This window comes from Molossus molossus, unplaced genomic scaffold, assembly GCF_014108415.1.
Source record: "Molossus molossus isolate mMolMol1 unplaced genomic scaffold, mMolMol1.p scaffold_m16_p_13, whole genome shotgun sequence".
Taxonomy (NCBI): domain Eukaryota; kingdom Metazoa; phylum Chordata; class Mammalia; order Chiroptera; family Molossidae; genus Molossus; species Molossus molossus.
This window is the reverse complement of record NW_023425348.1, coordinates 86,464,033-86,491,169: the sequence shown is the minus strand read 5'-3', so window position 1 is coordinate 86,491,169 and position 27,137 is coordinate 86,464,033. Positions and strand designations below refer to the sequence as shown.

At 39.2% G+C, this 27,137-nt stretch overlaps 1 protein-coding gene across 1 annotated transcript; it reads left to right on the top strand.

Annotated features, from left to right (window-relative positions):
- The first annotated feature begins 178 nt into the window (after positions 1-178).
- On the top strand, positions 179-18,654 carry LOC118628415 (glycine N-phenylacetyltransferase-like). Its single transcript, XM_036259381.1, has 5 exons — positions 179-256; positions 2,180-2,287; positions 8,545-8,671; positions 9,508-9,679; positions 18,252-18,654. Exons 1-5 carry the CDS (start codon positions 179-181, stop codon positions 18,652-18,654), a joined length of 888 nt encoding a protein of 295 aa, XP_036115274.1.
- The last annotated feature ends 8,483 nt before the right edge of the window (positions 18,655-27,137 follow it).

Genomic DNA, 27,137 nt, shown 5'->3' with positions numbered 1-27,137 from the left:
CTTCCTTGAAGTTAGTGAGGAGTTTCATGAAAGGGGTCCCAATAAAATGGCTGCGATAAAGGCTAGACCATTAGCTACAACTCCCTACCGTGTCTGTTTTGTGTCACTGTATGTCTTCCAGCACTTCTCATTCCTTGATGCTTCTTGATCCTCTCTTTAGGCTCAGGTACCTGCCAAGATGTTCCAATTACAAGGCCCACAAATGCTGCAGATACTGGAGAAATCCTTGAGAAAGTTTCTCCCTGAGTCCTTAAAGGTGAGAGTGGAACCTTTTCAGCAAAAATAGGCATAGCAACTGCCTATGAAAACGGTGGGAACAAGAATTACCATTCACTGAACACCTGTTCTGTACCAGGCACTCATTCATCTTCCATCTCATTTACTTAGTATCAACTTGATGTAAAGCAGGGATATTGTATCCATGTAACCAAAGAGGAACTGGAGGCTCAGTTGTCTGGTTGACCAAGATCACACCAGTAGTGAGTGGCAATGCTATGATTTGAACCCACTATGATCTTTGCTGTGTGATGACCCTCAATCATTCCCTTGTGCCCTTTTAAGAATTATGTCAGATAGCAATGAAAGTTTTTCCATAATTACAAAGTTGACTGTAACTAACACATTAATGTTTAAATTATTCTTCCTAAATAATCAAGTGATTGATGAAAGGTTAACCATTATGATTCCACTTGGAAATTAATAACAGGTCAATTTCTATTTTGTCAAATCCCAATGAATTATGTTTAATTTGGGGTGAGACAGAAATGTAGTTAGAAACGGATCAATGATCCATTTACCATAGAGAGGTTTTTGGTTTGTTTGTTTTTTTTATTTGTGTTTTATTATTTTGCAACAATATATGTTGCAAAGGGAGTAGGATATTACCAGAGATAAATAAAATGTGCCATTGCATTATGATTAAGGTATCAATTTGCCAAAAAGACAAAAAAAAAAAAAAAAAGCTAAAATATATACACCTAACAATAGAGGCTCAATGTACATGAAGTAAAAACTGATGAAACTGAAAGAAGAAATAGGTAAACCATAGGTATAATGAAAGACTTCAACATTACTTTCAGAATAATTTTTAGAATAAACAAAAACCTGTAAGGATATAGAAGAGCTGAATAATACTATGAGCCAACTTGAACTAGCTGACATTCATACAATAGAACCTGGTTTTGTGATACTACCATGTGCAGAGATAAGAGTGATTTTAGTTGTTTTAAACTGAGTGTATACGAATGTCATGGGTCTCTAACTCCAATGTTAAAAATATTTAACCGGCTTATTTTTTCTAAAACTACATTTAATATTTATATTGTGCAGTTTCGAACAAGAGAACTTTGACCCAGAAATTCCTCTTCAAAATTTATAACAGCCTTTGCCAGGTGGGTCAGTAGGTTGAATTAGCATCCCATACACCAAAAGTTTGTGGGTTTAACTCCTGATCAGGGCACTTACCTATGCTGTGGGTTAGACCCCAGGTCATGGCATGTAATGGAGACAACCAACCGATGTTTCTCTCTCAATGGATGTTTCTCTCTTCTCTCTCTAAAACTCAACAAAAATATATCATTGGGTGAGGATTTTTAAAAAATTGTCATAACAAGCATATTTGCAAAGATTTTCTTTTTTCAAAATAAATGTTCCTTGAAGAATAAATCATTAAACTAAAAATTAAAACACACTTAAATTAGAATTCTTCCATATAATGGATATTATGCAGTCATTAAAAGTGATTAGGTAGATTTGTGTTTATTGACACGAAAATATGATCATTGTATAGTGTGTGCATGTATGTGTGCAGGGGGATAGATGTTAAACAAATATATATTAGATTATTTTGTTATTTAAAAATGTGTGTGACTAGGTAAATAAGTGGGAAAAAATAGAAAGATATGTCAGCAAATTCTACAATGTGATAGTGAATAATTTTTAGTTTTTATTTTATTTTATTTATCTGGATATTTAACTATATTCATATAATAGTCTCATGGTTTGACCCAAAAATCTCTTTTGATTGCAGTAATAAAGTAAGACCTGAAGACTGTTTGAACTAATAAGAAAATCAGTTACTTACCTGAATTTCATAGAAATAATTTTATCCTGATCAAACAGGGCACTTGGCCATCTCTTCCTAACAAGTTGACCGTCTCATTTTCTCGGGATGCTACAGGTGTATGGGACCATCTTCCACATGAACCAGGGAAACCCGTTCAAGCTAAAGGCCCTGGTGGACAAGTGGCCTGATTTTAACACAGTGGTTGTTCGCCCCCAGGAGCAGGTAAGATGCCAGATGTGGAATGCATGTTCTTCTATTTGCTCTATGTGTCTACCATGCACCTGGCAGTGTAGATATCGAAGATACAGAAGTGAATCTCAGTGATGGTGAACAAGAACACACAGCCTGGAGGAAAAGGTAGATAAGCAAGTAAATTACAACATGGTGTGAAAATGCATGACAACATTCAAGAACATACAAGTGACAGAAGTAGCACTTACCAAAAAATGATTAAGGCTATAGATGTCAAGGTGTGCAGGGAAAGGATCAGAGTGCTTTCCTGGTTAACATTTCAGCCAAACTGAATTTTGAAGGTAAATAGATTTTGACGGGTTGACAAGAATAGAGGTTGCTTTCAAAGTAGAGAGAATAACCTAAAAATATGTAAAGTAAAATATGAAGAATATTAGGGAAATATAAAAAACAAATTGCAATGCCTGCATTTGGGAGCATATTTTCAAAACTATACTGTTAAAAATCACTCGAACTCATATATGACAATTTTACAGCTAACATCATACTAAAAAACAAAAACAAAAAACAAACACAAAAAACCTCCCAGCAAACAAAAGTTTTGGACCAGATGGTTTCACAGGCAAATTTTACCAAACATTCAAAGAAGAACTAACACCTATCTTCCTCAAACTATTACTCAAAACTCAACAGGAGGGAAGACTTCTAAGCTCTTTTTACAAGGCCAGCATTATCCTAATTCCAAAACCAAGTAAAGACATTATAAAGAAGGAAAACTGTAGGCCAACATCCCTGATGAACCTAGATGGTAAAATCCTCAACAAAATACTAGCAAATTGGATTCATCAATACATTGGAAAAGATCATACACCATGACCAAGTGGCATGTAAGGTTGGTACAATATTTGCAAATCAGTAAATGTGATACATCTTATAAACAAAGTTAAAGATTAAAAATCACACTATCATATCAATAAATGCAGAAAAGGCATTCAATAAATTCCAGAACTCTTTATGATAAAAACTCAGCAAAGTGGGAATAGAGAGATCATGCCTTAACATAATAAAGGCATATATGAAAAACCTACAGCCAACATCATACTCAATGGGCAAAAACTAAGTGTTTCCCTTAAGATCAGGAACAAAACAGGGATGTGTGCTTTTGCCACACTTATTCAACACAGTACTGCAAGTCTTAGCCACAATGATCAGATAAGAAGAAATAAAAAACATCAGAGACTTCCGGTCAAGATGGCGGCATAGGTAAATGTGGTATCGCGTCCTCCCACAACCACATCAAAGTTACATCTAAACTACAGAACAACCATCATTCAAAACTGCCTGAAATCCAGCTGAATGGAAGTCCTACAACTACAGAATTAAAGAAACAGCTGCATCAAGACTGGTAGGAGGGGCGGAGGCTGCAGGCTGGTCCCACACCCACGTGTGGCAGATAAAAATCAGGAGGGACACCTCGACTGGGAGGGTCCTCTCTGGGGACTGAGGGGTCCCCGTCTCACACCAGGCATTCCGCTCAGGGTTCCAGTGCCAGGAAGAGAAGTCCTCATCACTTCTGGCTGGAAACACCAACGGGAACTGAGGCTTAGGAAGGCTGAGGTGGCTGGAGCCCCAGGCAGCTCCTCTTAAAGTGCCCGCACACAGACTTACTCGGACTTGCTCCCTCTAGGCTTGGAAGGTAGGCAGCTCGAGGGGCACTGGAGACATACAGGGAAGAACTGAGCTGTTTGGCATTGGAGCAAGGGCTGGGGAGGCGGCCTTCTCCAGGACAGATATGCTGTTGGAGGCCTTTGTTCCTTTGGTGAGCCCTTCCCTGGGGTGGCAGACAGTCACCATATTGTGGACTCCAGCAAGCTGGCTCACACTGGTTGCCCTGCCCTGATGATTCCCTGAGGCCCTGCCCCACCCAACTTTCAGGCCCACCCAAGCTGTTGCCAGATGTTTAACCATAGAATTGGCCTGTCTTGGATCCTGCTTCAGGATTTCCTAAATTCTTTCAAACAAGCAGCATCTGGTCTCAGATAGCCCCATATCTCTCGTTAAGTAATACACAGAAACAAACACAGAGAGGCAGCCAAAATGAGGAGACAAAGAAAGAGGTCCAAAATGAAAGAACAGAACAAAACTCCAGGAAAAGAACTAAGCAAAATGGAGATAAGCAACCTAACAGATGCTGAGTTCAAAATACTTTTTATAAGGATGCTCAATGAACTTAGTGAGGGCCTCAAGAGCATTAGAAAAGACCAGTCAGAAATGAAGGAGGCATAGTCAGAAATGAAGGAGGCACTAGCTGAAATAAAGAATAATTTACACATATTCAATAGTAGAGTAGGTAAAGCCAAGAAGCAAACCATTGATTTGGAACACAAGGAAGCAAAAAACACCCAATCAGAACAGCAAAAAGAAAAAAGAATCCAAAAAAATTAGGATAGTGTAAGGAGCCTCTGGGACAACTGCAAGCATGCCAACATTTGCATCTTACGGGTACCAGAAAGAAAAGAGAGAGAAAAAAACATCAAAAACCTATTTGAAACAATAATGGCAGGAAACTTCCCTAACTTGGTGAAGGAAACAGACATACAAGTCCAGGAAGCACAAAGAGTTCCAAACAAGATGAACCCCAAGAGGCCCACACCAAGACACATCATCATCAAAATACAAAAGGTTCAAGACAAAGAGAGAATGTTAAAAGCAGCAAGAGAAAAGCAGTTAGTCACTTACAAGGGAGTTCCCATAAGACTGTCAGTTGATTTCTCAAAAGAAACTTTGCAGGCCAGAAGAGAGTGGCAAGAAATATTTAGAGTGATGAAAAGCAAGAACCTACAACCAAGATTACTCTATCCTGCAAAGCTGTCATTTAGAATTGATGGCCATATAAAGAGTTTCCCAGACAGGAAAAAGTTAAAGGAGTTCATCACCACCAAACCGTTATTATATGAAATGTTGAAGGGTCTTCTTGAAGAAAAAGATAAAATAAATGAACAATCAAAATGGCAATGAATGCATATCTATTGGCAATGGAATCTACAAAATAAACAGGCAGAACAGAAACATTCTCATAGATACAGAGAACATTTTGTTGGTTGCCAGATGGGAGGGGGGTTGGGGGAATGGGTGAAAAAGGTGAAGGGATTAAGAAGAATAAATTGCTAGACTGACAAACCTCAAAGAGAAGGAGGTTGGGGGGGTGGGAAGAAATAAACAAAAGAACTTATATGTATAACCAAATGACACAGACAACAGTGTGGGAAAAGGCGGGAGGAGGGTGCGAGTGCGGAGGAGGGGGTCAGTGGGGGAAAAATTAGGAACATCTGTAATGCATTCAACAATAAAGATAAAAAAAAAAATACATCAAATTTGAAAGGAGGAAGTAAAACTGTTATTATTTGCCGATAGCATGTTACTGTACATAGAAAACCATGAAGACTCCACCAAAAAACTATTTAGACCTAATAAATAAATTCAGGAAAGTAGCACAATACAAAATAATATCCAGAAATCAGTGGCATTTTTACACATCAAAAATGAACTATCAGGAAGAGAAACTAAGAAAACAATCTAATTTACTATTGCAAAAATAATTATAATAAGATACCTAGGAATAAATTTAACCAAAGAGGCAAAAGATCTGTACTCAGAATATTATGGGACATTGAAGAAAGAAATGGAGAAAGATACAAACAAGTGGAAGCATATATTGTGGTCATGGATCGGAAGAATGAACATCATTAAAATGTCCATACTACCTAAAGCATTCTATAGATTCAGTACAATCCCCATTAAAATACCAATGACATATTTCATGAAACTAGACCAAATACTCCAAAAATTTATATGGCGCCAAAAAAGACCTTGAATAGCCAGAGCAATCTTGAGAGAGAAGAATAAAGCTGGAGGGATCACAATATTGGTTATCAAACCATACAACAAAGCCATCATAATCAAAACAGCCTACTAGTGGCACAAGAACAGACATAGAGATCAATGGAACAGAACAGAGAGCCCAGAAATCAATCCACACCTTTACAGTCAATTAATATTTAATAAAGGAGGCAAGAGCATACAATGGAGTAAAGACAGTCTCTTCAATAAATGGTGTTGGAAAAATTGAACAGGTACATGCAAAAGAATACAACTAGACCACCAACTTATACCAATTTAAGTTTATTTACAAGAATAAACTCAAAATGGATAAAATACTTAAATGTAAATTGCAAAATCATAAAAGAAAACATAAGCAGTATGTTTTCTAGGACATCTCACAAAGCAATATTTTTGCTGATAAGTCTCCTACGGCAAGGGAAACAGGAAAAAAATAAATAAATGGGACTGCATCAAACTACAAAGCTTCTGCACATCAAAAGAAACCATCTACAAAATGAAAAGTGAACCACTGTATGGGAGATCATATTCAACAATGATACATCTAATAAAGGGTTAATCTCCAAAATATATAAAGTAATCATACAACTCAACAACAGGGAGATAGAAATTTCAATTAAAAATGGGCAAAAAGCCCTGGCTGGTTTGGCTCAGGGGTTAGAGCATTGGCCTGCGGTCTGGAGAGACCCGAGTTCAGATCCCGCTAAGGGCATGTACCTTGGTTGCAGTTTGTCCCCGGCCCTGTTTGGGTCGTGTGGGTGGCGACCACTCGATGTGTCCCTTTCATGTCGATGTTTCTCTCTCTCCCTCCCACTCTATCTGAACAAAATATCAAAAATGTCCTCAGGTGAGGATAAAAAAAAAATTGGCAAAGGACCTGAATAGACACACTTCAAAGAGGACACACAGATGGCCAATAGATATAGAAAAAATGCTCAACATCACTATTCATCAGAGAGATGCAAATTAAAACTACAATGAGGTATCTCCTCACACCTGCAGAATGGTGACCATCAATAAATCAACAAACAACCAGTGCTGGTGAGGATGTGGAGAAAAGGGAACACTAGTGCACTGTTGGTGGAATACAGACCGGTGCAGACACTGTGGAAAACAGTTCGGAGTATAAAAAAGAAGGAACTCTTACCTTTAGCAATTGCATGGATGAACCTGGAGATTATTATGCTCAGTGAAATAAGCCAGTCAGATAAAGATGAATACCATATGATCTCACTTATTTGTGGAATCTGATGAACAAAATAAACTGAAGAACAAAATTAATTCAGAGGCATGGATACATGGAATAGACTAACAGATCTTAGAAGAGAGGAGTGTGAGGAGGACTGGATAAAAGAAGGTGAAGCGATTAGCCAAAGAACATGTATGCATAGCACATGCATACAGAGAATAGTGTGGTGAAGTTGGGAGGTGGGGGAGGGACTGGGCAGAGGTGGACAAAGGGGCAGAAATGGGGGACATCTGTAATAGTGTCAACAATAAAAAATGTAAGCATATAATATCATTTTAATATAAAATATCTACAAATAAAATTTAAATGCATAGTGCTTTTTAGAAAATATCAAATTAAACACAATAAAAAAGGAAGGTATTTAACTTAATTATTAAAATTTTTAAATGGAAAAAAGCTTTACTTTTTGAATTGATCTTAAAAGCACAGATTGTCAGTGGTATTAATGCTGAATTTAGTGCATTTCCATGTAATACTTTTCTAAATTCTACCCTCATTGAGTTGTTGTTCTCTAACTCCTTTTTTAATTTTCCAGTAATCCCATCTCTTATACATTAACTTCCAGAAGATCTTCTTTAATACATTTTGTATTTCAATTTTTTTTTGAAATGCAAACTATTTCTAAAATAATATTTCATTGTGGTTTACATTTCAGAGACTTTAGGTGTCTTCATTTTGTATAGCATTATCATATGAGTGTGAAAATTCTAATACAAGGTTACCCGTGTCAATTTCAATGTTATGTTCTTAATTCATTTGTTTTGAGACTCTTTAAAATAGAGTATGATTTATTATTGCAATGGAAGTTTGCCTTTGAATATCTTCTTTCTTTCTCCTGAGGATTCCAAAATCACAGAAGAACGTTTTCTAAACAGGTGCATGTTTGGTTGATTCGAAATTTAATGCAACATATAAATATTTGGTTCAGCTAGCTTTTCTTAATCATGAATTGAATAGTTGAGTAAATTCATGACACAGTCTCATGATGTAAACGAGCCAGGGATAATGATACTATGTTAAGAAAAAAATCAACTTTTAAGTTTGTGAAATATTACAGTACAATGAAATTCCTAAACCTAAATATTCCAATCACTTGCTATAATCAATTTGATTTATCCCACATTACTCAACCAAACAGGAGATGACAGATGACTTTGATCACTACACCAACACCTACCAAATCTATTCCAAGGACCCCAAGAACTGTCAAGAATTCCTTGGCACATCACACGTCATCAATTGGAAACAACATTTACAGATCCAAAGTAAGTAAAAATCTGGGATGTGTGTTGGCTGCTGGGCCAGCTAATGCTGGGTTACTTTTCATCAGGGCCCATTCTCCTATTACTTTTACTTCCCTCTACCAAACCCCAAACACTCAACTTGATGTTCATTCCTTATATCAGCTGCTACCATCTCTTTCTTCAGTGGAGTAGAATTCAAACATTGCAAATCATGGAGTGAGAACAAGGAACTGCGAGTAAGGCAATTTCTTGTTGGCTGAGGGTATGTTTTGCGGTCCCCTTCAGGGTCCTTTAGGGTGATTAGGTATAGGAGCTGATCCCTCCCTGGGCCTCCTATTTCTAAAATAAGGATGACAGCTTCTTGTGCTCCTGTGCACCTCCAGGGCACAAGGACAACTGCCATGGTTATGAGCACGCCCTCCAGAGTCAGACTCCCTAGTGGCATCCTTCCTCTTCAGGTTACTTGCTTTGTGATCTTGAGCAAGTGATGTAACTTATCCACTATTCAGCTTCCTTGCATATAAAAAATGAGGATAATAAATGTATGTAAAACATAGGGTCAATATAGGATCAAATGTGGCATTAGACCAATACCTGGGCATGTTGTTTGTGCCCATACAAGGTTGGCTACTATTTTTAAATATCAATTTTCATTTGATTTCACAGTGAAAAAGTCAGGATTTATAATATTGCCTCTGTTCGGCATAAGAGAAAACATGTTCAGACAGTGTTATGGCCAAGGTCACATGATCATTGGCAACACCAGAAGCAACATTGCCTGGCTTTTAATCCTGCAAAATTCCTTTGGGAAGCTTGTTGTAGCTTCTCACTTCTCTCCTAACTTTACTCCTCTCTAGGTTCACAATCTAGCCTGGATGAGGTGATACAAAATCTTGCAGCCATTAAACAGGTCAAGGTCAAGCAAACACAATGCTTCCTCTATATGGCGCCAAACACAGCAAGAAGACTGCTCCCTTCACTGCCAGTGGTAAAGGATTTACCTCTTGAAATCGGCAGACCCAAAGCCATGTGAGTTTGAAAATGATGCTCTCACTTCTCCCATCTTTCACTCCTTGCCTTCCTACATTCACTCTTGCTTCCCTACAATCCATTTCCAGAATGATTCTTTTGTATGTAACATGGATCACATCAGTTAAAGCCATTGGTGTTTCTCAGCACACCTTGAATAAAAGCTAAAGCTCTTTATGGACCTTCAAGGTCTTTTAAGACCCAGCATTCATCACTTCTTTAACATCATCCTGTCTGTCTTACTTATTTCCATCAGTGACTCTGACCTTCTTTCTAAACTTGATCTTGTACATTCATACTTGTATTTGAACCATTACATTAGCTTTTTTGTCTACCTAGCTGCCAGTCCCTCTGATTTTCACATATTTGTCTCTTTCTTGATATTCATATTCTCAAATGTCAGTTCCTTAGAAAGTATTTTCAGAGCAGTATCTAAAACGACCCTCTCACATAAAATAACCCAATTTTTATTTTCTTTATTGCACTTATTATGATTGAAACCAGCATATTGTGAATTTGCCTACCTATTTATTGTTTAATCCTCTACTGTGATATTTCAAATTTCCCCAGAGCTTGAGTCCTCTGTATGTTGTTAATTGATACATCCTTAACAGCCGAAACAGAATTCATACTAGATGCTTGATAAATACTCACATAATGAATTCACAAAGCAAAAGATTTCCAATAATGAGAATTTAAACAAATTATGCATTTCTGGACCCTCCCATTGATTTCCAGTCTAATACTGACCATAACTGAGCAGTGATGGTGGAGATTTGATAGAGATGCTCAGTCCCATGGCCCTTTTTGTGTTAATGTACGTGGGAAAGCTTTATTCACATTTTATCACACATTACACCTGAACGATACCTTCAAATCGATAATCTCATCTGATTTTCTTGTTCATGCCAGGAGAGAGATAAGGTAGGGGATATTATCCCCCTTTACTTGACAGACAATAGGCTCAGATGAAGAAATATCTTGTTCAGGTCATGTGGAAGGTCAAGGCATAACTGGGACTTGAGTCTCCATCTTCTAGATCTACATTGTAGGCTTGTTCCAGGACAACTGCTCAAGCCCCTCACACTGCAGCAGAAGCCTTCAGACTTCATATTCAGTATCTCTGGCGCTATGATTCTTAGCTCTGGTTCTACATACAGCTAGTGAACATGTGCTTTGGGGCACTTGTTTATTTTCTGTTTCTCTGCTTTTCTTATGTGTAAAATTTGGGTAATAAAAATTATTCCATCTTAAGTGGAAAGTCAAAGCACTTTTGAGAAGAACAATACTTAATTTTTTTTTTTTTTTTTTTTTTTTATCCTCACCCGAGGATATTTTTCCATTTTTTGTACAGATAGAGTGGAAGGGAGAGAGAGAGAGAAACATCGATGTGAAGAGACACATCTAGTGGCTGCCACCCGCACAACCAACCAGGGCTGGGGACAAACTGCAACCGAAGTACATGCCCTTAGCGGGAACCGAACCTGGGTCTCTCCAGACCGCAGGCCGATGCTCTAACCACTGAGCCAAACTGGCTAGGGCAATACTTAATTTTTGTATAATCTTATTGTTCGTGTTGCATATAGTTTATTCTTATGCAATAGCTCATATAAAATTCATAATTTGCCTCTTGACAAGTATTTTCCTTTGTTTTTATTAATTTATTTATTTTTGTTACAGATGTTTTTCCATTTTCCCCCATTGACACAATCCTCCCGATCCTGCCCACTCACCTTACTCCAGCGTTGTTGTCTATGTCCACTGGTTATGTGTACATGCATATAAGATCTGTGGTTTATCTCTTCCTTCTCCCCTGCCCCCCTCTTTTGAGGTATGTCAGTCTGTACCCTACTTCCATGTCTCCGGGTCTATTTTGTTCATCAGTTTGTTTTGTTCATTATATTCCACAAATAAGTTAGATCATGTGATATTTGTCTTTTTCTGCTTAGGATAATACTTTCCAGATCCCTCCATGTCATCTCAAAGGATAAGAGATCTTTCTTTCTTATAGCTGCATAGTATTCTATTGTGTATGTGTACCACAGCTTTTTTATGCATTTGTCTACTGATGGACACTTGGGCTGTTTCCAGATCTTAGCTATTGTAAATAGTGCTGCTACAAACATGGGGGTACATATATTCTTTCTGGTTTGTGTTTCAGGCTTCTTAGGGTATATTCCTAGAAGTGGAATCACTGGGTCAAGAGGCAATTAAATTTTTAATTTTTTGAGGTAATACCATAGTGTTTTCCATAGTTATTGCACCTGTCTGCATTCCCACCAGCAGTGTACTAGAATCCCCTTTTCTCCACAACCTCGCCAGCACTTGATGTTTGATAATTTGTTGATGGTGGCCATTCTGACAGGTGTGAGGTGATACCTCATTGTTGTTTTAATTTGCATCTCTCTGATGATTCATGATGTTGAGCATTTCTTCATATGTTTCTTAGCCATTTGTATATCCTGTTTGGAGAGGTGTCAGCTCTTCTGCCCATTTTTAAATTGCGTTGTCTTCGTTTTGTTGAGTTATATGAGTACTCTATATAATTTGGAAATTAACCCCTTATCTGATGTATCATTGGCAATTATGTTCTCCCATATAGTGGGTTCCCTTTCCATTTTGATGGTTGTTTCTTTTGCTGTGCAGAAGCTTTTGAGTTTGATGTAGTCCTACGTGTTCATTTTTTTCTTTGTTTCTCTTGCCTTAGGCCTTGTATCAGTGAAAATTCTGCTGTGTATGATGTCTGAAATTTTGTGGCCTACATTTTCTTCTAGGATTTTTATGGATTCATGAATCACATTTTTTTTTTTTAATCCTCATCCAAGGACATTTTTTCATTTTTTTGTTCAGATAGAGTGGGAGGGAGAGAGGGGAAGAGAGAGAGAGAGAGAGAGAGAGAGAGAGAGAGAGAGAGAGACATCTATGTGAAAGGGACACATCGAGTGGCTGCCACCCGCACGACCAACCAGGGCCGGGGACAAACTGCAACCAGGTACATGCCCTTAGCGGGAACCGAACCCGGGTCTCCCTGGACCGCAGGCTGATGCTCTAACCGCTGAGCCAAACTGGCCAGGGCTCATGAATCACATTTAAGTCTCTTATCCATTTTGAGTTTATTCTTGTGTATGGTGTAAGTTGGTGGTCTAGCTTCATTTTTTGGCATTTAGCTGCCCAACTTTCCCAACACTATTTCTTTTTTAATCTTCACCTAAGGACATTTTTCCATATTTTGTTCAGATAGAGTGGGAGGGAGAGAGAGAGAAACATCGACGTGAAAGGGACACATTGAATGGTTGCCACCCACAAGACCCAACTAGGGCCGGGGACAAACTGCAACCAAGGTATGTTTCCTTAGTGGGAACCAAACCCAGGTCTCTCTGGATCTCAAGCTGATGCTCTAACCACTGAGCAAAACCGTCTAGGGTCCAATACCATTTATTAAAGAGGCTATCTTTACTCCATTGTATGTTCTTGCCTCCTTTTTGAATATTAATTGAGCATAATATCTTGGGTCAATTTCTGGGTTCTCTGTTCTGTTCCACTGATCACTATGCCTGTTCTTGTGCCAGTACAAGGCTGTTTTGAATACAGTGGCTTTGTAGTATAACCTGATATCCAGGATTGTGATGTCTCCTACTTTGTTCTTCTTTTTCAAGATTGCTGTGGTCATTCAGGGTCTATTTTGGTTCCATAAAAACTTTTGGAGTGTTTAGTTTACTTCCATGAAATATGTCCTTGGTATTTTAATGGGAATTGCATTGAATCTATAGATTGCTTTGGGTAGTATGGACATTTTAATGATGTTAATTCTTCTGATCCATGAAGAAGCTATATGCTTCCACTTTTTTATTTCTTTCTCTATTTCTTTTTCAATGTCCTATAGTTTTCTCAGAACAGGTCCTTTACTTCTTTGGTTAAGTTTATTCCTAGGTATCTTAGATTTTTTGCTGCATTGGTAAATGAAATTTTTTAAAAATTTTCTTTTTCTGTGAGTTTATTATTGGTGTACAACAATGCCGTCGATTTCTTGATGTTAATTTTGTATTCTGCAACTTTGCTAAATTCTTTTATTAGTTCTAGTAGATTTTTTGATGGAGTCTTTAGGGTTTTCTATGTACAGTATCATGTCATCTGCGAATAATGACAGTTTCACTTCCTCCTTTCCAATTTGGATCCCCTTATTTTACTTCTTGTCTGATTGCTGTGGCTAAGACTTCCAGTACTATGATAAATAAGAGTGGTGAAAGTGGACATTCCTGTCTTTTTCCTGTTCATAAGGGATATGTTTTCAGTTTTTGCCCATGATATTGACTGTAGGTTTTTCATATATAGCCTTTATTATGTATGTTGAGATATAATCCCTCTCTTCCCACATTGCTGAACGTTTTTTTAAGTGAGAAATGGGTGCTGGATTTTGTCTAATGCATTTTCAGTGTCTATTGTTATGATCATATGGTTTTTGTCTTACATTTTGTTTATGTGGTGTATCATATTGATTGATTTGTGAATATTGTACCAGGCTTGCATCCCTGGGATGAATCCCACTTGGTCATGGTGAATAATTTTTTTGATGTATTGCTGGATCTGATTTGCTAATGTTTTGTTAAGGATTTTGGTATCTGCATTCATCAGGGATATTGGCGTGTCGTTTTCTTTCTTTGTAGTGTCTTTATCTGGTTTTGGAATTATAATTATGCTGGCCTCATAAAATAAGTTTGGAAGTCTTTCTTCTTCTTGAATTTTTTGGAATAATTTGAGGAGAATGCGTGTTAGATCATCTTTGAATATTTTTGAATGTTCAGTAAAACTCCCCCTTGAAGCCATCTGGGCCTGGGCTTTTGTTTGCTGGGAGTTTCTTGATTACATATTCAATTTCCTTAGTTGTTACTGGTCTATTGAAGTTTTCTATCTCTTTCTGGTTCAGTTTTGGGAGACTGTGTGTTTCTAGAAATTTGCCCATTTGTCCTAGATTGTTCAGTTTGTTGGTGAATAATTTTTCACAGTATTTTTTAATGATCCTTTGTATTTCTGTGGTGTCAGTTGTTACTTCTCCTTTTACGTTTCTGATTTTATTTGGGTCCTCTCTTTTTGTTTCTTGGTGAGTCTGTCTAAGGGTCCATTGATCTTGTTTATCTTTTTAAAGAACCAGATCTTTGTTTCATTGATCTTTTGAATTTTTTTTTTTTTTTTTTTTTAGTTTCTATGTCATTTATTTTTGCTCTGACCTTTACTATTTCTTTCCTTCTACTTGCTCTGGGTTTTTCTTTTTGTTTACTTTCTAGTTCTTCAAATTGTGAGCTTAGAAAGTCAATTTGAAATTTTTCCTATTTCTTGAGGTAGGCCTGTAGTGCTATGAACTTTCCTCTCAGGACTGCTTTTACTGCATCCCATAGATTTTATGTTGTTGTGTGTTCATTTTCATTGGTTTCCAAAAAGTTTTTAATTTCTTCCTTGATCTCCTTGGTAACCCATTTGTTGTTTAATAACATGCTATTCAGTCTCCATATGTTTGACTGTTTTTGAGTGTTTCATTGTAAATGATTTCTAGTTTCATGCCATTGCAATCTGAGAAGATGCTTGGTAACCCATTTGTTGTTTAATAACATGCTATTCAGTCTCCATATGTTTGACTGTTTTTGAGTGTTTTATTGTAATTGATTTCTAGTTTCATGCCATTGCACTCTGAGAAGATGCTTGATATGATTTCAATCTTCTTCAACTTGTAGAGACTTAATTTGTGTCCTAAAAACTAAGTTTGTAGTCTATCTTTGAGAATGTCCCATGTGCAGTTGAGAAGAATGTGAATCCTGCAGTTTTGGGGTGTAATTTTCTGTAGATATCTATTAAATCCATTTGATCTGGTATGTCATTTGGAGTCTCTGTTTCCTTGTTAATTTTTTGTCTAGAGGATCTATCCAGTGATGTCAGCGGGGTGTCAAAGTCCCCTGCTATGATTGTATTGTTGTCAATTTCTTCATTGAAGTCCTCCAGAAGTTTTAAAATGTATTTTGGTGCTCCTATGTTAGGTGCATATATGTTTACCAAGGTCATATCTTCCTGTTGGATAGATCCTTTCAATATTATGTAGTGGCCTTTTTTGTCTCTTTTTATGGCCTTCATTTTGACGTCTAGTTCATCAGATATGAGTATTGCTACCTCAGCTTTCTTTTCATTTCCGTTTGCTTGGAAAAAATTTTTTCCCATCCCTTCACTTTTAACCTATGTGAGTCTTTTGTTTTGAGGTGAGTCTCTTGTAAACAACATATATATGAGTCATGCTTTCTTATTCATTCAGCTACTCTGTATCTTTTGATTGGAACATTTAATCCATTTACACTTAAGGTTATTATTGATATGTACCTATTTATTGCCATTTTTATTTATTATGGTATGTTTCTTTCTATATTTCTTCTGCTTATTACAGCAGTCCTTTGAACATTTCTTGGAGGGCTGGTTTGGTGCTAATATAGTCCCTTAGCCTTTTTTTTTGTCTGGGAAGCTCTTTATTTCACCTTCTATTTTGAATGATAGCCTTGCTGGATAGAGTAGTAATGGATTCAAATCTTTGTTTTTCATTTACTTGACTATTTCATGCCATCTTCTTCTGGCCTGTAGTGTTTCTGTTTAAAAGTCAGCTGATAGCTTTATGTGGGTTCCTTTGTAGGTAGCCTGTTGCTTATCTCTGCTGCCTTTAGGATTCTCTCTTTGTCTTTATTTTTTGACATTTTAATTATGTGGCTGGGTGTGGACCTGTTTGGGTTCTTCTTACTTGGGGCTTTCAGTGCTTCTTGAACTTGTATGCCTTTTTTCTGCACCAGCTAGGAAAGTTTTCTGTCACTATTTTTTTTTAAATTTTTTTTCTTCATTGATTTTTAGAGAGAGAGGAAGGGAGAGGGAGAAAGAGATAGAAACATCAGTGAGAGAGAACATTGATTGGCCGCCTCCTGCATGCCCCCCACTGGGGACTTGGCTTACAACCTGGGCATATCCCCTGACCTGGAATCGAACCAGTGACCTCTTGGTGCATGGGTCGACACTCAACCAATGAGCCACACCAGCCGGGCTGTCAGTATGTCTTCATATATATTGTCTAACCCCTGTTCATTTTTTTTTTTTTCTGGCACTTTTATTATGTGGATGTTGTTATACATGTTGTCCCACAGTTTTCTTAGGCTGTCTTCCTGTTTTTTATTCCTGGTTCTCTGATTGCGTGATTTTTTTCTACCCTGTCTTCTAATTCACTAATCTGGTCCTTGGCTTCCTCTACTCTGCTGGTTATTTTTCCAATGTGTTCTTTATTTTTGCTATGTCATTCATTTCTAATTGTTTAGTTTTCAATGTTTCTATGACTTTACTCATGTTGTTTAGCTTCCTCATGATTATTACTCTGAACTCTCCCTCTGATATCTTACTCAATTTCATTTCATTTATTTCTTCTGTCAAATTATCTTGTTCTTTTATTTGGGAATTTTTACTTTGTTTCACCATTTTGCCTGTCTCAATGGCTTTTGGAGCCTGCAAAATTTTTCTCTGTGGGTGTTGGTGTTCCATTGGTTGTGGCTCCCTCTACTGGACTTGGATGAGTGTGGCAGGACCCACGTTAAACACCACTGTCAAGTCTTACTTTCCTGGGTAGATTTGCAAGCCCAGGAAAGGTTCAGTTATCCTCTAGTTTTTTTCCTGGAGGCTGTTAGTCTCAGTTATTTGATGAGCCTCAATTGTAGCCCTCAAATGAATAATAAATTTCTCAGCTGTAAGGATTTCCAGCGGGTGGGGTACTTGCTTGCTATCAGACTCTAGATGTTAATAAGCCTCAATTTTCATTTCTCTGGCCTGGCCTGGTGGTGTTGAATTTCTGTGGGAGGGGACATTGCTTCTCCCTGTGGCTCTGGGAAGGGGCTCTTTGAATAATATGGCTTCAGTCCTGTAAGGACTGATTCAGTACAGTACTCAACGTGTCCAACCCTGCACCTCTCTCCTGAGTCAGGAGCCCCAGATTCTCTCCACACAGTTCCAGTCCAGTCTGCCCACCCTTTGCTGGAGCCCAAGGTGAATGGCTGTAGCTGATTTGGTGCTTTTTAAAAACCCCGCATTCTCAGAGGAAAGCACACACTGCTAATACAGCTGTCTGCTGCTGTCCGTGGGCTCCCAGGCTGCCCCCACGTGCCTCTGCAGTTACTACCAGGCTTGATTTTGGTGTCCTCTCTCTGTCCCTGGTTGTACCGGCTATCTCCAGCTGCTCTTCAGCTGTTTTTTCCTGATGATTTGTCTTCATTTCAGTTGCAATTCCAGTTTGGTCCTGGGAGACAGTCTGGGTAGCTTCCATTCACTCCACCACCATCTTCATCTGTCCAAGTGTGCTCTTAAGAAAAAATGGAGAAAGAGAGACAGTACATTACCTGTTCAAGGTCTCACAACATAGTCAGATTATGCACCCAGGTGTTCTGGCTGCAGTGTCTGTACCGCTATCCCTGCTCTTATAAGCATTGTCTAAAGATAATTTAAGGGTGAACAAATATGATACTCCACAGTGTGTGTGGTATTATGTGTTGTTCTTTCTTGCTTCTAACAGGAACCAAGAGCTGTTTAAACTCTCCTCTCTCGATGTTACCCATGCTGCCCTGGTGAATAAGTTCTGGCATTTTGGTGGCAATGAGAGAAGCCAGAGGTACATTGAGCGCTGTATCCAAAACTTCTACTCCTTCTGCATCCTGGGGCCCGAGGGGACCCCTGTGAGTTGGGGCCTGCTGGACCAGACAGGAGAGATGCGAATGGGGGCCACTTTACCTAAATACAGGGGCCACGGTTTCATATCTATTATCTTGTTTGCCTCTACTCAGGCTCTGGAGAAATTCAACTTTCCCTTATATAACCATACAGACAAAGCCAACAACATCATACAGAAAACCAGTCACAATCTGCATTTCATTCCCATGCCCTGTGACTGGAACCAGTGGCAATGTGTCCCTCTGTGAAGCAGTCCTGAATACGAGACAGTTTTGGGTAGGTTTGTCATAGAGCGGGAGGAACTTGTGAATGGATGGAGAGAGAAAAATAAATGATGACCAGCAGAGAAGCAATTCATGTTATTTGGGCTCTGGGGAAGCAGTGTGAATGGTGAACAGGACAGACAGTCCCTGCTCCCAGATCACTCCTGGATCTCCCTTTGTGTCCAGCAGTGCTGGCATGCGCAGCCCCTCCTGTGCTGAACCCCGACTTGTCCTCTTTCCTGCACGTCTGGATCTCAGTGATACTCTTTACTCAGCTGCATGCTGCCCTGACGCCTCTGCTGGACTCCTATCTCACACTGGATTGTTGCCAAGGGCATAGTTTGCCAGTTTTGCCAACACGTGGTATTATGGGCACTATAATTTTTTTTCCTCTTTTTTTATTACCCTTCCTTTTGTCACTCCAGGTTTACCAAATTTTAATTTACAAAGTTGTAACATATATCAAGTGTGCAATGCGATACTTGATTATATGAGTACATTGTGAAAGAATTCCCACAATCAAGTTAATCAACATATCCTTCACCTAACATACTTACCTATATTTTTTGTTAGAATGCTTATGAACTACTCTCTTAGCAAATTTCAAGGATACAATACAGTGTTATCGACAATAGTCACCATGATCTCCATTAGATCCTCAGAACATATTCATCTTAGAACGGAAAGTTTGTTCCCTGTCCCCAAACCCCCAAACTTCCCTCTGTTTGCTCCACATCCCACCCTGGCAACCACCATTCTACTCTTGTTTCCTTGAGTTTGACCTTTTTTTATTTTTTTTATTCCACATGTAAGGGATACCAGGTAGCACTTGAGTTTCTTTGTGTAGCTTATTTCATTGGCTCATCAATATATTTTACTGTATATGGTTAGTGAGGAAATATTCATAAAAATAAAGAATACCTGCTACCCACTATTCAAGTCGTGCCATTTATTTTTTTCTAGTCATATATTCATCCTTATTTAAACTGTGTCCATTGAATACAGAGCAAGAGAATTTAATAAGTACCTTGTCATATTACAATAGTAAGAGAATTTAACACCATGATAATCAGAAAAAAAATAGTTATTAGTCTATATGGCAAAAACAGTTTAACCTTAGGTCAATCAGGGAAAAATCTGCAAAATTTATATAATTTATGAAATTTTATCACACATAACATTTACGTTCTGTAAACTAGATTAAAGTTATACATATTGAAAATAACTTTTTTCTAAATGGACAAAATCATGCCATTGACTTCTTTCAGGTTGTAGTAAGAACACAACTTAGACAAGACTACTCTGGATAATTTTCTATAGTGTGTGAGGAGGATGTTATTGTTAATAGCAGGTATTTTCCTTATACCAAATTATAGGACATTTTATGCAATTTAATGAAGGATATAACATATTGAAAATCACCCTCCCACTGACAATGGATGGTATGTACTAATGTTTTGTGCAGTTCCAGAAAATTAGAACTTCAGAAATGTTCAGGAGGATGACTTCACACGCAGTTTTCTCTTGTAATACACTGCACTGTCCTAAGCATTCAGAAAGTGAGAGGAAAGGATTTTGCATTGCTATCCAATGTATAGCTAAGGTAATGAACTTTTGGTCTTCCTCGAACAGAAAATTGAGAATAGAATAGTGTGTTAATTTATTAACATCATAATAAAGCTAAACAACAAAATTTTCACATCATTCATGAACTGGTGTAACACAGATATTAATTATCAGGGAAGGTAGACCCTGGGGATGCACCAATAGTAGGAAAACACAGAATTATCCAAGCTGATGCATCACATTAAAAGCAAGAGGCTCGGTGCTGATCTAAGCACTTTTGTGTGACATCTGTGCTCATCATAACAACACTGGAATTTTCTGAACACTGAAGACATAAAACACTCCAGCTTCTAGTGATGTTATATTAGTGATTTATCTTTATCTGAAAATGTTTTTTTATTTTACCTAAACTTTTGAAGAATATGTTCACTGGATATAAAATTTTAGGAATGGTTTTCCTTTACACACTTTTCACAATGTTCCAGTGTACCCTAACTTGCAGTGATAACAGGTCAACCATAATTTCTTTTTCTTTTTAATCCTCACCCTAGGATTTTTTCCCCCATTTATCTTCAGACAGAGTGGAAGGTGAAGAAGGGGAAGAGAGAGAGAGAGAGAGAGAGAGAGAGGGAGAGAGAGAGAGAGAGGTGAGAGAGACACATCGATTGGCGGCTTCCCGCATTACCCCGACCAGGGCCAGGGACCAAACTGCAACCAAGGTACATGCCCTTGACCAGAATTGAACTCGTGACTCTTTGATCTGCAGGCTGAAGCACCAAGCTGAGCCAAACCGGCCAGGGCAACCATAATTTTTATCAGTGGTCCCCATACAAAATGTATTCCTTTTGTTTCTCACTGTTTTTTAATATTTAATTAATTAATATTTATTTATTGTGATTAAAAAAAATTTTTTTTTCCTTTATTGACTTTACAGAGAGAGAAAGGGAGAGGGAGAGAGAGATAGAAACATCGGATTGGCTGCCTCCTGCATGCCCCACCCTGGGGATCAGGCCCACAACCTGGGCATGTGCCCTGACCAGGAATCGTACCAGCGACCTCTTGGTGCATGGGTTGACGCTCAACCACAGAGCCACACCGGCCAGACTATTGTGATTTAAAAACATAATGAAAATCTTCTGTGGAACAGAATAGAGAGCAAAAAAAATAAACCCATATCTTTATGGTAAATTAATATTTGACAAAGGAAGCAAAAACATACAATGGGGTACGATGGGGTAAATATAGTCTATTCAATAAATTGTGTTGGGGAAATGGGACCGATACATACAACAAAAATGAAACTAGACTACATTCTTACACCATACATAAGAATAACTAAAAATGGATTAAAGACTTAAATGTAAGAATCGAAACCACAAAAATCCTAGAGAAAATAGGGAGTAATATCTCAGACATTTTTTATAGCAATACATTTCCTGATATATCTCCTCGGTCAAGGGAAACAAAAGAAAAATAAACAAATGAGACTATATTATACTTAGAAATTTTTGCACAGCAAAGAAAAACATCAACAAAATGAAAAAACCCACTGAACAAGATAACGTATTCTTTGATATATCTGATAAGGGGTTAATATCCAAAATTTATAAAGAACTTATAAAACTGAACACCAAAAATCAAACAATCCAATTTAAAAATGGAGAAAGATAAAATAGATAAATAAAAATAAAAACCACTAGCCCAGCCAGGCCAGTGTGGCTCAGTAGTTGAGCTCGACCCATGTATGCGCCAAGAGGTCACTGGTTCAATTCCCGGTCAGGGCTCACGCCCAGGCTGTGGAACTGATCCCCACTGTAGGGCATGCAGGAGTCGGCCAATCAATGTTCTCTTTCATCAATGTTTCTATCTCTCTCTCCTTTCACTTTCTCTCTCTCTAAAATCATTAAAGAAAAAAAAGTTTTTAAAAAACCACTAGCCTAGGTGGAAGAGGACATGGGATAAATGATAATGGAAAAAAAACAAAAGGGCAAAGGAACCAAATAGATACTTCTCCAGAGGACAGACATATAGTCAATAGACCTATGAAAGGTCAGTAGTTATTAGAGAAATTCAAATTAAAACCACAATGAGATATTACCTCACTCTTATCAGAATGGCTGTCATCAATAAATCAACAAACAACAAATTTTGGTAAGTATGTGGAGAAAAGGGAACCCTCATGCACTGTTGGTGGAAATACACAGTATGGAGTTACCTCAAAAATTAAAAATGGAACTGCCTTATGACCCAAGATTCTACTTTTGTGAATTTATCAGAAGAAACCCAACACACTGATTCGAAAAACTATATGCACCTTTATGTTAATTTCAGTGTTATTTTCAATAGCCGAGATTTGGAAGCAACCTGAGTGCTCATCAGTAGTTGAGTGTATAAAAAGGCTATGGTAAAGACCTGGCCAGTTTAGCTCAGTGATTAGAGCATCAGCCTGAGGACCAATGAGTCAGGGGTTCAATTCCAGTCTGGGCATGTACCTCAGTTGTGGTTCGTCCCCAGCTCTGGTCGGGTCGTGCAGGAGATAACCAGTCGATGTGGCTCTATCACATCAATGTTTCTCTCTATCTCACTCTCTCCTTCCCTCCCACTCTATCTGATAATAAGTAGAAAAATATCCTTGGGTGAGGAATAAAAAAATAAATAAATAAAGCTATGGTACATATACACAATGGAATACTACTCAGCCATAAAAAAGAAGGAAATCTTCCCTTTTGTGACAGCTTGGATGGACCTGGAGAATATTATTCTAAGTGAAATAAGTCAACCAGAGATAAACAAATACCATAAGATTTCACTTATATGTGGAATTTAATGAACAAAATATACTAACAAACAAAATAGAAACAGACTCATAGCTGTCAGAGGAGAGGGGGTAGGGAAACTGGGTAAAAAAAGGTAAAGAATTAGGCAAAAAAAATATCCTCATAGACGGACAACAGTATCATTACCAGAAGGATATGGGATTCGAGGGAGGCTGGAAAGGATAAAGGGGGAATAAATGATGATGGAGAGACAAAGGGTATATAACTTGAGGTGGTGAACACACAAATGATATATTATAGAATTGTACACCAGAAACCTATAGAATTTTATTAACCAATGTAAACCCAATAATTCATTTAAAGCCCTGGCCAGTTTGGCTCAGATAGAGTGGGAGGGAGAGAGAGAGAGAAGAACATCGACATGAAAGGGACACATCGAGTGGCTGCCACCTGCATGACCACCAGGGCCGGTACAAACTGCAACCGAGGTACACGCCCTTAGCGGAAACCAAACCCGGATCTCTCTGGACTGCAGGCCGACGCTGCAACTGCTGAGCCAAACCAGCGAGGGCCAATTTTTCTATTTTTTAATGAAGGAATAATATTCCATCATCTGTATAGACCACATTTCCTTGATCAGTTCATCTGTTGATAGACACTTTGTTTGTTTCCACACTTTGGATGCAATGAACACGGGAGTGCAGAAAGCTATTCAAGACCCCGATTTCAATTCCTGAGGACATGTTCCCAGAAGTGGCATTGCTGTGTCATATGGTAGGTGTGTTTTTGTGTGCTTTATATTCTAATCTCCTGTGCACAAAAGCTTCACTTTCTCCACATCCTAGCCAACACCTGTTATTTTTTGTCCCCCAAAATACTGAGCACAGGAAGAACACAAATCCCTACCAAGTAAGTACTATTATTTACTGCTCATTCTAAAAACAGAAACAGAGGATGAAGGATGAAATAGTCTGTCCAAGGACACACAGTAGGTAAGTGGTGCAGTCAGGTCGCAACCCTGTTGTTTAGTCCCGTCTTCCTCCCTCTGAGCCACGAAGCTCGGCCGCCCCCATCCTCACTGCCAGCACCTCAGTCATCACTCAGGGAAAAGCACGTGGTGAGGGCTGACGCCGGAGCCCTGAACCCCTGTGCTCGTGTCTGGTGCCAGAGTGTGTGAGGAAAGGCATGACCACGACCTCATGGACACAGCCAGGAGAATTACCACAGAGTCAGGACAGAGCAGAGAAATGCTCGGTAACCTGGTACAAAAGCATCCTTGACCATTGGGAAACAACCCAGACAGGTTAAGAAACTAACATAAGATACAAGGGATGGGGGTAGAGGCCCTGGAATCTTGAGTGACTGAGTGAGGGTGTTGGCTGAAGGAGACAGAGGAACAGGGCTCTGATTTCTGGCACTGGGCACAGGAGGATCCCAATCTTTCATTGTAATCAACTTTTGTGAGGCATAAAACCTCCTGATGCCAAGGGGTGCACTCTGTTGATAGTGGCAGAATAGTTTCATTGCCCTTTGACCTTGGAGAAAGAGTAATGAATGATTGCAATGACTTTAACCCCAGCAGATGAGACTGAAATTAATACTCTAGGAGGGACAAAACTCCTAAAAGGCAGAGAAAAATATGTGCAGACCTGTGCTGTGCTGGTCCATGGACTGAAGGACACACAAGCTCTTTCTATTTTCTCTCCAGACACCAGCCACCCTGTCCCCTCTGTTCTGAGTTGTGCACTTCTCTCCCCTCCACAATGAAACCATCCACTGCGGGGTCCACAAGGGAAAGGTGACGAGGACAAGCTGCAGATGACGTCAGACTTCCCTCCTTGGTTGTTCCACATGGTGGTGTTGATATTCAGAACACCCTCCTGTGAGCCCACATTCTTTTCTGAGTATGATGGAGCATGTTAACACAGGGCAGTGAGCACACAGGATGAAGCAGCGCTGGGCGTGAATCCTATCTGACAGCCACACTGAGCCTCGGTCTCCTGCTCCATAAAAATGAGACTGAGAAGGGCCCACACTGAGTCATTTGGGATGCTTAGCTGCAGCCTCAGAATGGGCAGCAGGGAGGGCACAGGTTATACTAAAAAGGAGGATTCTAACAGCTATAGTTATGCCATACAAGTGATACTCTGTTCCTCACAGGTGTAAGGAAAGAGATCACATTCTGCAAATCAGATCTCATCCATCCCTTTCACACCACCTTGCTCTGATTGCAGGTACCTGAGACTTGGGAGGGATTAAAAAAAGGGATTGTCCACACAACCTGACTTTCCTTCCAGTGTCTGGCCTGTATCCAGTATCACACAAACTGAAGAGTAATAGCAGAGCCTGTGGGGGTAAAGAGCAGCATGGAATTTGAGGGGGGAAGCTCAGATGGCACACTGTCAACCTCTGAACCATGCAGAGACAGCTCCTTCACCGCGAACCCAGAGAGGAAGGGCTGGATTTCGTAAGAGCTAAAACCTGAAGTTTTTGCTCTGTGCAAGGTCCACCTTACAAGCCTCAGCTCAGCAATTTCTGAAGGAGACATATTTAAATGAATTTGTTCTTGGGGACACCTGTGAAGACTGGTGTGGAGTCTCCCCCCCAGGTAAGGACTCATGCTCCTCTCCTCCTCTTGAAAAGATAATCATTGCTTTGTGACTTCCTCTCCACTTAAGTGACACAAATGAATATGCTCATAATGTGTTATGTCCAGCAAGACTATGTACTGAGTGAACAGTAGTAATTTCAACTTCAGAAACACACATCCAGCACCTACTCTGTAAAGGGCGACGGACTAGGCACTATGAAAAATTTCTTGCAGGATTCTAGTCTGAACTGATAAATGAATGAGGAGAGATTTGGACAGTTTCTGGAAGCAGGAGGGTGAATAGAGCACTTAATGTGGGGGACACTGCAAACATGACCGTATTTAATCCTTCCGGTTATATTATAAACATTTTGTGTAAAAGTTTAAAGGTCAATTAAGTGGTGGCACAACCTGGTGACAGAGCCACGTCCTTGAACATGTGACCCGGGGGAGGTTCTCCATCTCACACTCCACTGTAGGAGGTTTCCACAGCATGCCCCACCGGTTCTATTAAGAACCTCAGCTCGCCCTGGCCAGTTTGGCTCAGTGGTTAGAGCGTCGGCCTGCGGTCCAGAGAGTCCCGGGTTCGGTTCCCGGCACGTAACACCAAATAAAAATAAAAAAGAACCTTCGCTCACCGATTAGGAGAGAAAACAGATCAAAGTACACTCTTCAAGATCACGCTACTCAGATGGTAGATTTCACCTTCTGGAATCATCTGCTGCTTCTTGCCTTTACCTGAGGATCTCTACAGAGACCGAGTGAACAGCTTTGCAGGTGAGAACAACGGAGAATCACTGCTCTGGACCCCTCATCTCCTCTTCCTTCCTCACTGTAGTAGAAAGAGTCAGAATGTGCCCTGGTCGGTTTGGCTCAGCGGTGAGAGCATCAGCCTGCAGTCCGAAGAGTCCCGGGTTCAGTTCCTGCTAAGGGCGTACCTCGGTTGCGGTTTGTCCCCAGCTCTGGTTGGGTCGTGCAGGGGGCAACCACTTGATGTGTCCCTTTCACGTCGATGTTTCTCTCTCTTTCTCCAACTCTATCTAAACAAAATATCAAAAATAATTGTCCTCGGGTGAGGATAAGGAAAAAGAAAGAAAGAATCAGAATGCTACTGTTGGATGGATTAAATTTCTCAGCTCATTGGTAATGAGAATCTTTCCCGGGGAAAAGGAAGCTCTTCCATTTGAGAAACATGCATCAGGAACCCACAGTGTACAGCAGAGTACCCTCGTCTGGGAGAAACTCCTGACTGACTAAACGCAGGCTTTTGCTTTGAACTGATAAACTAATGTGACAGGAATTGGCAGCTTGCCATCCATAGATAGGTAACAAAATATGTAACGGCCCATGGGAGAAAATTGCTGGCTCAGGTGACATTTATATAGCACAGTTTGTAGACACTATGCAAACATTATCTCATTTAATCCTTAGTAACCTTTAAAGGTAGTCAGATTTTTTTTCCTTTCATAAAAAATGATTAGGAAAACTAAGTTCCCTGCTTAACTCTTCAAAAGGACAAGGTAGAGTCTATTACA

Bases quoted from the DNA above. Each gene is read 5' to 3' on its own strand.
- LOC118628415 (XM_036259381.1), top strand. From the start codon at position 179: ATGTTCCAATTACAAGGCCCACAAATGCTGCAGATACTGGAGAAATCC. The intron at 257-2,179 runs GTGAGAGTGGAA...GGGATGCTACAG, and splicing joins TTCTCCCTGAGTCCTTAAAG to GTGTATGGGACCATCTTCCA. The intron at 9,680-18,251 runs GTGAGTTTGAAA...TGCTTCTAACAG, and splicing joins ATCGGCAGACCCAAAGCCAT to GAACCAAGAGCTGTTTAAAC.